Here is a 14,847-nt window from a genome sequence, read left to right as displayed (position 1 = left end):
AGGCAGGCAGGGAGCTTGCCTTAGCTCCGCTACGCCACCGCCCAGGAGCCGCCTGAGGTAAGTGCCGCCTGGCAGGAGCCAGTACCCCATACCTCTCCTGCACCCTAACCTCCTGCCCCAGCCCGGAGCCCTCTCCTGCACCCAAACTCCCTCCCAGAGCTTGCACCTCTCATCCCCTGGAGCTCCCTTCCACACTGTGAACCCCTTGGGCCCAGCCCAGTGCCCACACACCCTCCCAAACCCCAAACCCTTGCCTGGTGAAAGTGTATGAGGGAGGGAGGAAGGGAGAGCGATGGGGTGTGTGTGCGCGGATGGAGTGAGCAGGGCGAGGCCTCAGGGAAGGGGCGGGGTAGAACTGGGTTGCCCTTAAATTCAAAAAGTGATCTTGTGTGCAAAAAGTTGGGGACCACTGGTTTAAAGAATGCTATTAAAATTTAATTATGTTAAGAGTTATAAAATACATGAGACAGAAGACTGCACACAATCTGAGTGCCATTAAGATATTGGGAGTAAGTCAGAGAGTCAAACTAAAATATTAGTGTACTTTCAAAAGGCAATTTATATGGACATTTGGTTCAAAGCATCTGTTAAAGGAATTTGTTTCTAACACTGCAGCTGTTATACATATGCATATACTATATACAGACAGAGATTTTGACTGAGGAATTTGCCAGACCCTGGATTTGTTGACTTTTAGGTCACAGTACAACAAATCTTATTTTTTACTACCTTCTACTTTGCTGAGAATGAGAAATGGAAAATATGTATTCTAAAAAAGTCAGGTCATGCGTGTAGTTGAGACTAGAAAAACTGTCCCCAAATCTTTTCCCAAGAGTAAATCTTATATTATGAATGACCCTTTCTGAAAACAAAAATACAGCTCATACCTCAAATTGAGTGACAGCAGCATAACGAGTGTCTCCGGAAGGGGTGGTATATTTACTTCTATAGAAACCTTTCATTTTATCATTCAACTCTCCAACAAAGTCTATCTTTAACGTCCCTGTCCCTGTGACCAAAAAAGAACAGATGGGACATGTTATTTGGAGGTGCCACACAGAACATTTATTTAGTCTGTTTTTTCAGGCCAGGCTATTTAGTTGGCTCACTGCCCTTCGAAATAACTCTTCCCTCCAATTCCTCCCCCACCTACCGCTCCATCGCCAGCCCACCTCAAACCCTCCCCTCTTTTGACAGCATTGCATAGAACACTGCTCAGTGGCAGCTAAGCATTACGAGTAATACAAACAAAATCTAACCAGCCGTTGGAGATATAGCACTTGACTGGTATAGGACCTGTGAGGCTTCTGTTTGTATTCACTTTTTGTACTTTATTACTTCATTGTAATCAGACTAAGCTCTACCTATTTACCCAATTTAAGGACCTGACTGCAACCATTACAAGTGAGGGATGCATGATGGGATGCTAATTTTAACTCTACACTCCACAGGTAGGCTTAGAAAGCCTATTTATATGGAGTACCTAAGTGGTGATTAATAGAATCTTATGAAAATCTAATACAGTAGTCAAGGTAGAGCTGTCTGCACTCTGACATCCAGGATTTATTCTGCCCTTGATGCCTCAGCAAAAATGGGAACCTGATCTTGCCAAGGAAGGCAACATGTCAATAACCTACAGGACAGAGCACAGTAACATGCGTATCTGCTTAGAATCTTTACAAATCTTCACGCACAGATGAAAAATATACACCTTATTCAACTGTGGTGTCAAATTCCAACCTAAAAAATCGCTCAGCAAACAGAACTGCCACACCGTTAAGAAGGCGTTTGTATATTCAAAGCCTGGAGAGCACTACATTAATTCAGCTTAGCCCTTTCTGGGTAACAAGAGAACAGATCAACAATCTCTCACATAAATAGCTCCTAAGCCTAACTCCCACTGGCAAGCAGATGATTAGAATCACCTCAGGTGTTCAAGGGCAAACTTCACTATTACTAAAAGCAAACAATCACAGAATCATCTTTTAGTTCTATAGGCCCAGAGTTGGACATATCAATGGAACTTTATCACAGGCGCTGTTTACTTAGTGTGTCAATGAGAATGTTCTTTGTAGAGCAGGTCTCCAGTCAAGTGAATGTCATTTACAGTGTCAATACAAATTAAACTTTATTCTAGTGCAATCCAACCACTAATGTAAAATCAACTGCTAACTAAGGAGCTAGACCGACAGTAATTTTTAAGGCACAGGCACAATTGTTCTTTTTTAAAATATACTCTTGCAAAAGCCTACTAGAATTTTAGAAAAGGGGACCTACAAACCTTTAATCCCATCATTGTGTTTTAATTTCAACCTGCTACTGCCAAATATAATTGAACACATAGGATTCTTGTAAATTTCAATCTTTTACTAGCTCACTATAATAAACAAACTAGACCAACTGGATAAGTCCTACATGCACAGAATCAGACTTTGTGCATCTGTACATGAAACGTGAAGCCTGCTGCAGCTACCCAATCTTTCTTGGAGGGGGCAGGGGAGAAACTTCAAGAACGGAGACAATGAAGTATAAGAAAATCAAATATGGAATTTTTAAAGTAGTTGAAATTTTGTGTCTTTCAAATCTTGATTTTTTTAACAGATAGGCAAATAGTAACTTGCACTAGACTTTTTTTTAGTCAGTGAAATATTTAAACATCTCTACAAGAGGAGTGTTTCCAGCTGACCCAGACACTAGTATTTTACCGTACAAATTGCCGCTATCAACAGGAACCCTCCCCTACAATGCTGCCATTGCTAGACACCATGATACCTATAGGCAGACAACTATCACCTGCACATTTTTCCCCACTGAACTACAAGTTAATCTACTAATTATTGTGCAAAATAGTTAAAGTACCTAACCACAGAGGACAATATCAAACAGAGGATCTGCTGAAAGATTCCTGGAGTTGTCAACACTGAACCCCTTTTGTCGGGTAATGACAAAATTATTCCATAGTTAAGACAGCGTGTGTGGCTTGACAGGAAAATTTCTTTAAACGCTGCAATACCAGTAGGCCATGTGATTTCAGTCAGCACAAACTCTTAAATATGAGCATCTGCATTGTCCCACCAATGTATCTTAACCTTTTAAATGATTTCTCCCCATCAAGTCAGAGATAATTTGGTTTACTTTTCATACCCATTCAGTCTTGGGCCTCCTGCATGGGCTGCCAAAGGACACTGCCTAGAAGTAGAGCCAACAGTGGTATGGATTTGTGCAAGATGGACATCAGCCCCTCCAGGACATGGGGTGAATCCAAATGCTTATTTTATATAAGCCTCTCAATAACTTCCTCTTTTCCAGTCCCTACCAACCTGGGATAGATTTTAACTCATGTCAGATGTGAAATTATTCCTCTCCTAAACTATCCAATGTCGTCACCAACCCCAACAACTACTTGAACAATACTGAAGTTGAAACTGGCCTCAGAAAGTTACTTTATGTCTAGATCACAGAGAAGGAATAAGTACTGTAAGTAAATCTTGAAATAGAGCAGTCTTACATTATAGTACTTTGCCCTTACTGCATCTTTTATTCAGAGATACTAAGGCACTTTACAAACACTTAGCACTTTGCACTGTGATTTATATGTTTAAAACACTATGCAAACATTCATTAATTCCCAGTTATGGAATCAAGACTCTAGAAGAGAGTTGAGTCTTAAGCAACTTCTGTCATTCCCAGGTCGTCAATTTTTCTCGGTCCTCTTCTTGTTTTCTCTTTCTTGTCTAGCCAAGACACCCAAAATATTCAGTGAACAATTAAGCTACCTGTTTGGTGGGAATTGAGAACGGAAAGCAATGCTAGCCAAGACAGAGCCAGAGTAGGAGAGTCAGTTACCTGAACCAGGCCCACTTTCTATGACCCTCACCCAATTCTTATAGGATGTTCTATACAAAGGAGTTTTTCAATTAACTAGATAATTTCACTATTAACTAGGACTGTCAAACGATTAACAAATATTCACAATTAACCATGAGAGAAAAACAATCACAATTAATTATCGTTTTAATTGCACTGGAAAACAATAATAGAACACCAATTTGAATTTATTATAAATATTTTTGGACGTTTTTCTACATTTTCAAATATATTTATTTCAATTACAATGCAGAATACAAAACATATAGTGCTCACTTTATTATTATTTTGATTACAAATATTTGCACTGTAAAAAAAAATAAAAGAAATAGTATGGTGAGGTGAGGTGAGGCAGTATCTGTGTTGACACTGTTACTTACATCACCTGCTGGCTGTCAGCCCCACTGCGGGGCTCACAGCTGGAGCTCACCTGCCCCAGGGATGACAGCTGGAGCTCCCCGCACCTCTTGGCAGTATGGGGACTCCAGCTGTGAACTGTCAGTCCCGGGAGGCTCCAGCTGTCATTCCCCCGCCATGCCCCACACAGTTAAGTTGATGGAAGCACGCCTGGTGAGGATGCGCACAGCCGAAAGAACAAGCACAGTGTGGATGTGAAACACCTCTTTAATTACTGCAGCAGTCAAATTATCTTAAGTTGATTTAATTTTGTAGTATAGACATGCCCTGAGACTTTGGAAGCACCTCTTACCTTTTTGTAGAGTACTGGGAAAGGAGAGAGTAACTTTCTCATCTTCATTCTGATAGTTGAATCCCGTGGCGTGTATTTCTGAAACGGAAAGGGCACTTGGTTCAAACAAGAGCCTAGAATGTTTCCCTAATTCAAGAGCACTTTACGTTCACACTTCACGTTCACACTTCAGTGAATTGAATCCAGCTGAACTTAGCAAAATGCTGTAATCACTAATCAAGATTTCAATTAACATAGAACAATGTAAACCTAAACATCCAAAGAAATACCACACTTACTGACAAGGTTCAATGCTCTATTCTCATGCCTCAGAAAACCAATTTAAGCATGTTTATGTGGGGGTCATAGGGTTCCTACACACTGATTTCACTCCAAGCTGCTACCTCAATCTCTTCCCACTCACACAGATCTGCAAAGGCTGAGCAACCTAATTGTTTCACAATTAGAGCAATGAGAGGGGTATGTTTAGATTATAAACCATTTGGGGGTGAGGACTGTCTGTCTCTTGTTCAGCACCAAGCATGGCTGGTGGCACTTAAATGCTGCTCTCCTGATACAAAGTGAAATTCCAGTTGAGATCTCTCAGTTAACATGAGATGTAGCAGTGTTACGGAGAACAAAGAGAAAAGTTGGTCCAATAGAGATTTATTTAATTTTACCTAATTGTCCAAAACATATTTACAAAAATCAGTTTGTTTTAGAAGCTTCTAGATCTCTATTTGAAAAACCAATATCCAATTTTTTCAAAGCTGGTTCTTATACCTTGAATATGAAACTCAGAGGTCTTCACGAACGGGGACCCTGTCTTTGTTTAGATCTGTAAAGCAGCTAATAAGGGGCTCTCAGGTCCAACTGGAGCTGCTAAGCACTACACTGTAAATGGTTACTGTTAAATAATGGATCTAGGCCAGACTGACATATAGAGGAAATGAGCTCTCCCATACCAAGCTCATCCACCGAGCTGCAGTGTGCTCATTGCTGAGGAAGCACCTTGTATTGCTTCTTCCTTTCTAACCAATTCAGTGTATGGAGAGAACTGTTGTGTCCAGCACTCCTCACCCAGGAAAAGTGCTACAGCTTTTAAGGTGAGATCCTAGACCCTCTTTCACCCCACTCCTGGTCCACACAAATAACCCATCACTAACAAGCTTTGAGAAACACAGAGCTGTATGTAATCAACAGACGAACGCTATTTTTAATACTTCCCAATGCTCTGAGCTGGTGAATTTCCATTCAACACATCATGCGCCTATACAGCATTATATACATCGAGGCATAGTTGTGGATTTACTAATACACATTTGCTTAATCTTCTAAAGTATTAATATTTAAAGGACAACAGAAATAAGGAAAAGGGTGATAGCACAGTCAATTTCTTCTATGTTAGATATGAACACATTAAATGAAGAACATTCCACAGTACCCTCTCTCATTACATGGATCCTTGAATCACTATGAACTACATCTAGAAACGACAGAGTTTAATTTTGAAGTATTACAGAATGACCTCTTTCAAGGGTCATATATTGTGGCAAGGTGGTATTTTCCAGATATGCATTTTTAGACACAGTCACAGAACACTCAAGTTCATTTTATCAAGCCAGGAACTGCCAGAAAGAACTCCTTTTTCAGGAATACTGTTTACTGAAAATGTGCTTTAGTTTACTCTAGTATAAAATATTAGGGGAGAGAACATGTTGCTCCATTTTTTAAAATGGTGCATTATTTCAGCTTTAAAGTCATGCAGAGTAAATAATCTCTGTTGACAAAATTAAAATGTAAAAATTGCATGAATGCATACAGTCTTACCTGCTTGCTCCATCATACTTTACTTAAGACTTAATTCGCATTGATTGCAATAGTGAGATAGTCAACCCTCACTATAAAACAATTATAAGTGGAAAGAAATACAGCAGTGACTCAATCCCAAGAGAAAAATGATAGTTTAGTGGACTGATGTGTTGAAAGTTTAATCGAATAGTTAACACTCTGCACTTCCACTATTTTAAATTGTCTACCCTCTTCCACTCAAACCACTAAATTCAAGTGAAAACAGGTCTGGGATATTAAGACATAAGAAGGACTTGAACAACGCCTTGTGGACAAAGGTTCACCAAATACAGCCAGGGAAAAAAAAGATAAGTGATTAGGTTCCTCTAGTCTCTTAGTTCTGTAGAAGGTGGAGAAAGCAAAGGAGCCATTCCCAGCAAACTGCAGGTTGAAACATACTGGACAGAATGTTGTTGCACTTTTGAGCATATGGAGGTCTGAAGAACAAGGCACAATAATGAGCTTCGTGGTAAAATGAGGGAGCAAAACTGGTTGCCAATTGCATCACTAAATAAGATTCACTGGATTTTGATCCCTGCTATCTTTAGATTCCAACAGAAAACAAACCTGGCGTAACAAGATAGAGCACTAGCAATCTGTCGAATGAAGAGGAAGGGGCTGAACATCTGCCTCAGATATTTCTCTGTCAGGCTGCCTGGAAACTATGTTGTCCACCACAGGGGCCAGCAAGTGATGCTGAGCTGACAAACTGTGTGTCAGCTTGAGGACTGAGGCTAAAATAAAGAGCTCAGAAACCAGAGTGCAAGATCTCCTGATCCCGAGCTCAGTGAAACACCACTGTGCTCTCCATATAGGGCTGTGGCAAGGCCTGATCATGAAGTCAAGGACTCAATGTCACTGCTGATTCACAGCACCACCCTCTGAACCTCAGGAAGTACCTGACAGCATGCATAAGGCACGCAGATTGTTGCCAAATTTGACACTAGATATTTAATTTCTTAATTTAATTTAATTTTCCCCCTGCAGGCTCTAAATCACTACAAAACAATTGTGCTTATGCTTAGCATCAGCACATTGTTGTGGTGTGGTTTTAAAACTTTTCTTGCCTGTGCATGAAAAACATTGGGCAACTGTTTTAACCATGATAGATACAAAGACAAAACAGCCCCCACACCTCACAGTTTTATTTTTTCTGCTTGCATAGGAAGAAACATTGTTTCTACATGCAGCTAATAACCAAGTTTCACACCAGTACTTAAACATGGTTAATTGTGTAGGGCAGATGGGGTCTAACACTATGTTTAAACAGGGTTGCTTCCAACATTAGTTTCCATTGTAATGGACCTAGGGCCTTAGCACTTGATTTTTCAGAGGGGATGATTTTGACGAATACTGTGGATGCTCTCTGCAACTCTGAAAATCAGGCCTTAAGTATCACAAGACTCAAGAACAGCCTCCCTTGGTTTCACAAACTTCCTCTGGTTAACTTACATTTTTAAAATAGCAGAAAGATTTAAATCGATGAGGGAAACAAAAAGAAAATTTATTCAGTTAATGTTTCAAAAATGCACATAACAGAATTATTGAGGATGGTGTCAAATCAAATGTCTCTTCCCAGCCCCTCAAGCTCTGTCTTCCATATGCATTTTTATGTTAAAATACACAAGAGAGAATTGCATTTCTATCAAGTCAAAAATCATACTTTAAGTTGTACTGTTTTTAAGGATCTGAAGGATGCCCATTCAAGACTGCAAGATTTTTTAATACCCAGCAAAGTACAAATAAATTAGTGATTTATGCAGTCCACAAATACTTAAGCCTTAGAATACTGCCTACAATATTTTTGTAAGTCCCTAAGAGAACTGCTTGTAACAAACCTGTGAGTGCTGCAAGAGGCTGCTGGAATTCCTGATGGAGCTGAATACAAAGGCTCCTGAAGGAAACAGTACAATTTTGGCAGTCTACTAACTTTAGAGGGTTTGGCACTGCCAGGTGGTGAGTTCATCACTGGCACACTAATACACACACTGGACCAAGCAGCATGAGGAAACAGGCGTTAATTGTTAGTTCTCAGTTTCTTTTGGAAAAGGGCATTAACAAAAGATCCAGTAAAGTTTCCAAAATATGGGGCACTACATATTTAACATCAGTTTTCCATAAAGAACATCCAGTATTTTAAATAACTTACTGCACTTCTACAGAGTAATTCCTGAAACTGCACGGTATCCAGGTGGATATGTCAATTAATTAATTATTCCAATTTACAGGCATGTACTACAACAATCTAGATCCTGGCCAAAGGTTTTACGCAATATGTCCAACCTAGTGTACTGTCTTTGAGAGAAAACACAGACTAATACCAAAGATAGAATTATATATGTTAAAGCTGATTGTAAAAGATGATTTCCCCTACACTCAACTGGGGTCACTGTCCATACTGGGGGGAGGGAGAGAAAGGTGCATTAAAATACTAGAGAAAACAGCTGTAGCTTTAAACACATGCTAGCTGGCTGAGGTAAACCCTAGGCTCTAGCCCCTGTCCCCCCCAATCCCTCACAGGTTTACCTCAGTTCACTAAGATGCATTAAACACACTTTTCCCTAGTGAAAAGGAGAGTTTCAGTGGTGTTTTCTGAGCTAAAAATTAAAGAATCTCCTTGGTTATTTATGAGTTCAGTACAACTCTGATACAATTAATGTAGAATCTACATAAATAGCTTTCAAAACACATTCTACATCCTGCTTGCTGCATCAAACATTAAATACCAACAGTTACTGACTTTAACAGCACAAACTGTAAAAAGCAGGTTTAGTGTTCTGGTTTTTCCACTAAATTCCCTAGGAAAATATCCAAGGGCTTTATAACGGCACATTCTCCCCCTCACTGAAATCAGCTTGGGAATTTTTGCTGCCACATTCAATGGCATCAGATTTTGGCCAACAGAGCTCAAAATTGAAGCAACTCACCACTATGCCTATATTTATATTATGACCCCACCTACACTTGCAGAAAAAACATGTTATCTGAGTGGTTTTAACACAGACTCTTCACAACACAACCCGTCTCTTCCTGCTCCGCAGAATATCTAGCACCAAGGTGCGCAAACTACAGTCGGCAGGCTGCCTCTGGCCCGCGGGACCATCCTGCCTGGACCTTGAGCTCCCAGCTGGGGAGGCTAGGCCCCGGCCCCTCCCTTGCTGTTCCCCCTCCCCCACAGCCTCAGCTCACTGTGCTCTGGGCAGCCCAGTGCTCTGGGCAGCAGGGCTGAGAGATCCTGCCAGGCAGTGCAGCTGCCAGAGCCATCACTCTGCCCTGGTGCTCTAGACTGCGTGGCTGGCTCCAGCCAGGTGGCACGGCTGCCAGTCCTGGTGCTCTGGGCAGCATGGTAAGAGGGCGGGGAGCAGGGGGGTTGGATAAGGGGCAGGGGTCCCGGGAGGTGGTTGGATAGGTATGGGAGTCCCAGGGTGTGGGGGTGTGGATAGGGGTCGAGGCAGTCAGCAAATGGGGGAGTTAGATTATGGTTAATATTGTTTTAATACGTGGGTAAATGGGGTCAGCGGGTTCCATGTTTTAAACGTTATTTATATTCATACTTAACTACAAAAGTTAATCTGTCCCAGGGAAGGGAGTCAATAAAGTGGTTTGGGCAAGCTCAGAACCACCATACTAGGAATCCTGACAAACACAGTGTTTCTCAAAACTGTGCTGGGATCTATTTTTAAACACTGTTGCCAGCACAGTGTGGACAAACTTCAGCCTTTCATTAAAGGTGTGCCCAAGCAATCTGCCAGAGCAGAAAGAGAATTTGAGGCTCCTCACCTACCCTCTTGTGGAGTTTAAGTTTCACAGAGGGAAGAAGTTAACATTTTGTACTTCCTCAGTCATCAGCATTAACCACTGACCTCCAGCAATGTGATTTATGGAGAGTTTTCTGGTGATTTTCACAAAATTTCATTGGACTCTATGCAACTAAATTAGTTAAAAGAAGTACTACTTTCTCCTTCACAAAAATGCTTACACATCACAGCAGCCCTCTCATTCCATCAGGTCCAGATTAAGGCAATCCAGGGCCCACAGCACACAGAGTATGTCTGTAGTTTTAGCATGTGCTCCTACATTCATTCTTGCCTAACCCTGTTACTACCCACCCTCATCCAAATGCTTAATTGCACTTGAAACCTATGCTTGCATGCACAGCTTGGGGGTATGGGTTAAAGCACAAAACTGCTTTAGCAAGGGCTAGAAGGTGAGGGTGAGGATGAGGATGGACAAGAGCACTCATGTGCTCATAGTGCTCCAGTGCCCTTCCCACAATTCTCCCTCTCCACCTCCAAAGGACAGACAAATTCTCTCACAACTAATACAATTAACTGGGAAAGAATCCCCAAGCATCTCAGCACAAATCATGGGATATGCCCACAGACAGAAGCGAGTGCAGAAACAATGAGGAAACAATAATGTGAGTAAAGATTTGCTGTGGAAACAGATCATACTCAGGCAAGGTAACCAGAGTGCCAAACACCAGGTCAGTTGTGCAGTGCTGACATACCCTACGGCCCAGGATCCCTTGTGGCTGTTCAATGATTTGGATAATGGCAGAGAGAGTACACTTATGAAGTTTGGGGATGATACCAAGCTGAGAGGAGTTTGCAAGTGCTTTGGAGGAGAATATTAAAATTCAAAATGATCTGGACAAACTGGAGAACTGGTCTGAAGTAAATGGAATGAAATTCAATATGGACAAATGCAAAATACTCCACTTAGGAAAGAACAATCAGTTGCGCATACAAAATGGAAAATGATGGCCTAGGAAGGAGTACTGCAGAAAGGGATCTGGGGGGTCATAGTGGATCACAAGCTAAATATGAGTCAAAAGTGCAACACTGTTGCACAAAAAAAAGTGAACATCATTCTGAGATGTCTTAGCAGGAGTGTTGTAAGCAAAACGTAAGTAATTCTTCGACTCTACTCTGCGCAGATTAGGCCTCAACTGGAGTATTGTGTCCAGTTCTGGGCACCACATTTCAGAAAGGATGTAGATAAATTGGAGAGAGTCCAGAGAAGAGTGACAAAAATGATTAAAGGTCTAGAAAACATGACCCACGAGGGAAGACTGAAAAAATTGGGTTTGTTTAGTCTGGAGAGAGAGAGAATAAATATGTCGCATGCGTGAAGTCGTGAACCACTGGTGGATCACAAGGCTCCATGGTTCGTGCTATGGAGATCTGCGCAGGGCAAATCCAGGAAAAGGGCGCGAGAAAAAGGGACGTTCACCAGCATCCACGGAGATGTGTGCAGGAGAGTGGTTCGTCTATTCGGACGACTGGAGAGGCAGTGACCTGACGGTCGACAGATAAACTATAATATATATAATGAGGAGCAGGGGGAATTATTCCAGACAAAATCAACAGTTGCGATGTTGAGATGCCTGTCGTTATCCTGGGTTGACCCAGCCTACCCCTTGATGCCATGGCTCATGAAGCCATACACAGGCAGCTTGGACAGTGGTCAGCGAGCTGTTTACTAACAGGCTGAGCAAGTGCAGGATTGGTGGTAGAGTGTGCATTTGGCCGTTTAAGGGTCGCTTCCGTAGTACTCGCTCAGACCTCAGCCAAAGAAGGTCCCCATTGCTAGCTTGCTGTGTGCTACCACAATCTCTGTGGATGAGTAAGGGGAGGACCTTTCTGGCGGGGGAGGCTGAGACAAATCACCTGGCCGCTGACTACCGAGCAGCCAGAACAGCGATTAGAAGAGAACACAGGAGCGCGTGGCATCAGAGAATCCTTGAAATAGTTTCAGCGCGGGCCAGGGTACGGGTGACTGCTGTGTTTGTTTCCCATGATGAACATCCCGCTCTATTGACCCCTCTAAGCTAAACCCCCCCCCTTTACTTACAGCTTGCTGAAGGAAATAGTCAGTATTATTATCATTTATTCTGTATTAAAAGTCATTTGTATTGCTTAAAAATCATGAATTCTTTCTTAAAGTCATTCCCTGTAAGAAAAACGCACCCTCCCCCTTTGGATGTATTCTGATTAAAAAGTAATTTATAAAAAGAGGCACGAATTATCTAGTACCTGCATGGTGTAGTTTGGGAGGAGTGATCGAAGAAAGGAAAGCCCATTAAGCACATTTCAGCTTAATGTCAGCCTTTTGATTGGTCTAGTCCATGCGGGTGGAGTGGGCTGGTGCAGAAATCCGTCCCCCACGCTTCTAACACTCTGGGTGAGGGAGATATGGAATGTGGGGAGCTTGAGGGGTGTAAACATGGGCTGCAGTGGCACTCTGGTAACCCGCTGCTGTTCCTGAACATCCACCATGCGCCTGAGGATCTCAGTTTGATCATGCAGCAGCTCCAGTGTTGCATCACGCCATCGCTGATCTCCTGCCTACACCTCTGATCTTTCTGCCTGTCTTCTGTCGCACCCTCTCTCTTCCTGCCGCCATCTCTCATTCTCGAGCGTCTCTCCTATCCTCCCGGTCACTGGCATCTTCCTGTATTTTGCTATCACTTCCTTCCAATCATTCTGATGAGCTCTGTCACTGTGGCTTACTTCCATATTCTGAAAACATTTCATCTCGAGTTCTCTTTCCCTCGCCTTTTACTAGCCTTCCTGATGGGGTAGGGAGTACAGGAAAAGTGCACAGCTGCAAGTGGGGGAGGGAGACAGGGGAGAGAAGTATGTAAAAAGATACATTTTACAAACAATGATCGTACTCTTTCACAGTGAATAAAACTATGTCACCTTACATAGAACCACATGTGATTTCACTACAAGGTCGAATTTTGCATCTTTAATTACTGAGTGCCTGTGTCCTCGTGAGCACACTGGCAGACGCAGGACCCGAGTCCTGGAACATAATTCAGCTTCCATGCGGCCATGGTAAGGCTTTGTTTGACTTCTCCAGAGGTTTATACCCAGTGACTATGATGCCTTGTTCCTTTTCAGAGGAACAGGAAACCCCAAACCCCCGGTCTTTCCACTCCTCCCCAGCGCATGGCTGCTATCCGTAAGCTAGTTGTTATTCACTTCCTCCTTCCCTCCCCCCACCCAAACATGGCTGGTAGCTGGGAAGATTCCCTGCTCGCCAGAGAAGCCAGCGCCAGCCTTTTCCTCCCCCTCACCCAAAGCATGGCTTTGATTGATACTTACAATGTACACGCAACCAGAGTTCCTTCCATGGCTTCACTGTTCTGGGATAGTGGCTGGTGGCGTGGAGTTTAATTCTGTGCTCTCAAAAGTCTCCTGGCTGCTGTGGGGTTAATTGAGCTGTGTTGCTATCAGCATCTCTCTTCCTCTCTCTTCGCTTGTCATCTTCTCCCGTCAGCAGAATCCTAGCCATGGTTGATTATTACAACCTGACTCTGATATCCACGGCCAGGTGGTGGGGTATTGTTCGCGCAGGACCACAAAATGTGCATGCAGCTCGGAGAAGCGGCATGTTTTCGGACCATGATCCAAATTTCGTTTGCCTCTCTGGTTTCTGGTATGCCTGCATCAGTCTACTTTCACTTTAGTTTCTGCAGCTGCATCTGAGTCCCTCCTGTGTCCTTTTGCAATCATAGACTTTTGAAATTCTTTTCAAATATTTTCTCTTCATTTTGTCTTGACAAACGAACGTTCTGTAAAGCACTGAATCCTCACCCAGATAGCGACAGATCTATACCTCTTGTGTGGGTCCATGCTGGGCAGCTCTTTTCTTTTTCTAGGGACCTGCATTATTACCTGTGCTGTTGAGCCCTGCGTGGCTCACCTGTGCTGATCAGAGGCTCCATACTGGCCAAAACAGGAAATAGAAATTCAAAAAGTCCGCGGCACTTTTCCTGTTTACCTGGCGCAGTGCATCGGCAGTTCTGACCTAGCTGACCAGAAGGTGGTCAGTGGTGGCTCTGTGGGATAACTCCTGGAGGCTAGTAAACTTTCGATTTCCGTCCAACACTACGATATGTCCGATGTTAGTAAATCGATTTTAGGGAACATCCTGTGGTTTGATATGGAGTAAGAAATCGATTTAAAGGAGCCCTTTAAATCGATTACAGGGTGGTGAAGTGGTGGACGGAGTGCAGCGTTAAATTGATTTAACAGCTGTTATAAATCGAGTTTAACTGCCGTACAGTGTAGACAGGAGGCCATAGAATTGTATAGGACTGGAAGGGACCCGTGAGAGGTCCATCTAGTCCAGTCCCCCTGCTCGCGCAGAGCTAAAGAATTACTGTTCCTGACAGGTATTTGTCTAACCTGCTCTTAAAAATCCCAGTGGGAGATTCCACAACCTCCCAGGTAATGAATTATCCAGTGCTTAAGCACCCTGACAGGAAGTTTTCCTAAATGTCCAACCTAAACCTCCCTTGCTGCAATTTAAGCCCAATTGCTCTTGTCCTGTCCCAGAGGTTAAGAAAAACACTTTTCTCGCCTCCTCCTTGTAACAACCTTTTATATATTGAAAACTGTTATCATGTCCCCTCTGTCTTCTCTCTT

General features: G+C 42.7%; 1 protein-coding gene across 1 annotated transcript in view; it reads right to left on the bottom strand.

Moving 5' to 3' along the window:
• NPEPPS (aminopeptidase puromycin sensitive) overlaps positions 1–14,847 on the bottom strand; it is a 52,200-nt gene that overhangs the window by 30,821 nt on the left and 6,532 nt on the right. Inside the window, exons 2-3 of the mRNA XM_032791391.2 lie at positions 4,577–4,654; positions 888–1,009 (exon numbers count right to left, since the gene is read on the bottom strand). Coding sequence (XP_032647282.1) covers positions 888–1,009; positions 4,577–4,654 — 200 coding nt within the window. The remainder of the gene's footprint in view (positions 1–887; positions 1,010–4,576; positions 4,655–14,847) is intronic.

The sequence above is a fragment of the Chelonoidis abingdonii genome, chromosome 21 (assembly GCF_003597395.2).
Source record: "Chelonoidis abingdonii isolate Lonesome George chromosome 21, CheloAbing_2.0, whole genome shotgun sequence".
NCBI classification, from domain to species: Eukaryota; Metazoa; Chordata; order Testudines; family Testudinidae; genus Chelonoidis; species Chelonoidis abingdonii.
This window is presented reverse-complemented; position numbering and strand designations above follow the sequence as displayed.